A 1,654-nucleotide genomic window follows, 5' to 3' on the forward strand; every position below is an offset into this window, starting at 1 on the left:
AGTTGGAAAGCGCTGAAGCACCGGGAAGCAGCCTGGCCGCAGTTCGGCACGGAAGGAAAAGGCTTCAGAGAGTGAAGAAGGTCCTTCAGGTAAACAAGAGAAATGCTCTTTCTTCTTCTGAAGCCAGCATTTTGGTTTTAGAACATGCAAATGCCAGAGTTAAAACCATGGTGGACACTAAGAGAATCTTCCATTCTGGAAAAGTTCACCGCTTTCTCACTACACACTCTCTCATGGCCCACAGACCACACGAGGCCAAGCAGAGTGAAAAGCTGAGACAGGAATACACACACAGGAGACACTTGCGTGCAAAGAGGCCTCCATTCCCACCAGTGACGAGGTTTGTTGGTTCCCCTTCAGAACGGTTCCTCTCATCTTCAGGAGACCTGAGTTTTCAGGAGAATCTTGTCGCTGAATTATATGCTCCTTCAGAACCTTCATTAGCACGAAATCCTATAGAAAACCCCATGAAAGGAGATGATTTTCAAGGAGCAGAATTGGCAGTAAACACTCGTGTGCCTGAAAAAACTCTCTCTGAAAACACAATTGATAAGAATCCTTCCGCTGCAGGCCCTGCTGTGACTGCATTCAACCTAATGTCAGCTGTGAACCCAACCCGGGAGGCAGAATGGGAGCACCCCAACACAGGCACCGACTCACCCCCCAACGACTTCACCTCCCTGTCACTGTCATCCCCAGGTGATCAGCTTGAAACTGACCTAAACCAGCAACTCTGGCCCCTCATCCCCAACAGTGACTTGAGAAGTCTGGTTGCTCATGTCATCAGGAGTTTAAGAACGGACTGCTCTGAGACCCACGTGCAAGAGGCGTGTGCCAAGCTCATCTCCATGACAGGGCTCCTGATAAAGCGGCTCAGTGAGCAGCAAAAAGTCAGTGTGTCCAAGGCCCAGTGGGATGCAGAGCCCGGGGAAAGTGAGAACTATACCAATAAGAGCACAGCAGAGAAGGGTGAAGGGAAAGGTGAAGAGAAGCAGCAGGAGTCAAGAGAGGTGAGGACAACTACCCAACACTGGGTCTCCATGAAGTGCCCCAGCAGGATGACCCGGGCCTCCTAGTCTACATTTTGCCTCGGCCACATAACTTTGTCCAGGACTGTGATCCCCCACACTTCCCTGAGAGAAGGAAGATGACCCGACACACAAGATAATCATATTGAGGAAGGATGTGCAGTACAATAGGATTTGTAACACATCCCATTTAGTGTGTTTTCATGATCCCGTAAGCTGCTCACAGGGCAAATTTGGATTTGAATAGTCAGCTTTCGTCCTTCCTACCTCTTTGTTACTTAACTAAAATTATTCTTTTTTTTAAGCTCCCAAAATTTCTAACACCTAACTACCACAAACTGATCTTGCCGTTATCTGTGATGGGAGGAGTCGTAGTATTTTGGATGATAATTTTCTGGCTGATTGAGGTAAGGATAAAAATTGATTACAGTTTCCTGAATGCATCTTGTCTTCATAATAGATTCAGAACCCAAAGTCCAGACCACTTTGCCCTATTTGACATTCCTCTTCAGGAATGGAGAGTGAACTATTCTTCACTCTTTTACTGAATATGATTTTCAGGGATTCTTTTGTTGAGACAGAGACGTGCTATGCTGTTCAGGCTGGCCTTGAGCTCATTATGTAAC

At 46.9% G+C, this 1,654-nt stretch overlaps 1 protein-coding gene across 1 annotated transcript in view; it reads left to right on the forward strand.

The window, feature by feature from the left end:
* Positions 1-1,654, forward strand: part of LOC102018625 (leucine-rich repeat-containing protein 37A2-like) — a gene marked incomplete in the record, with an annotated part of 39,895 nt that overhangs the window by 34,144 nt on the left and 4,097 nt on the right. The window contains 2 exon segments of the mRNA XM_005407497.2: positions 11-1,010; positions 1,334-1,435. Coding sequence (XP_005407554.2) covers positions 11-1,010; positions 1,334-1,435 — 1,102 coding nt within the window.

Source organism: Chinchilla lanigera, unplaced genomic scaffold (assembly GCF_000276665.1).
Source record: "Chinchilla lanigera isolate Chin_1 unplaced genomic scaffold, ChiLan1.0 scaffold00105, whole genome shotgun sequence".
Lineage (NCBI taxonomy): Eukaryota > Metazoa > Chordata > Mammalia > Rodentia > Chinchillidae > Chinchilla > Chinchilla lanigera.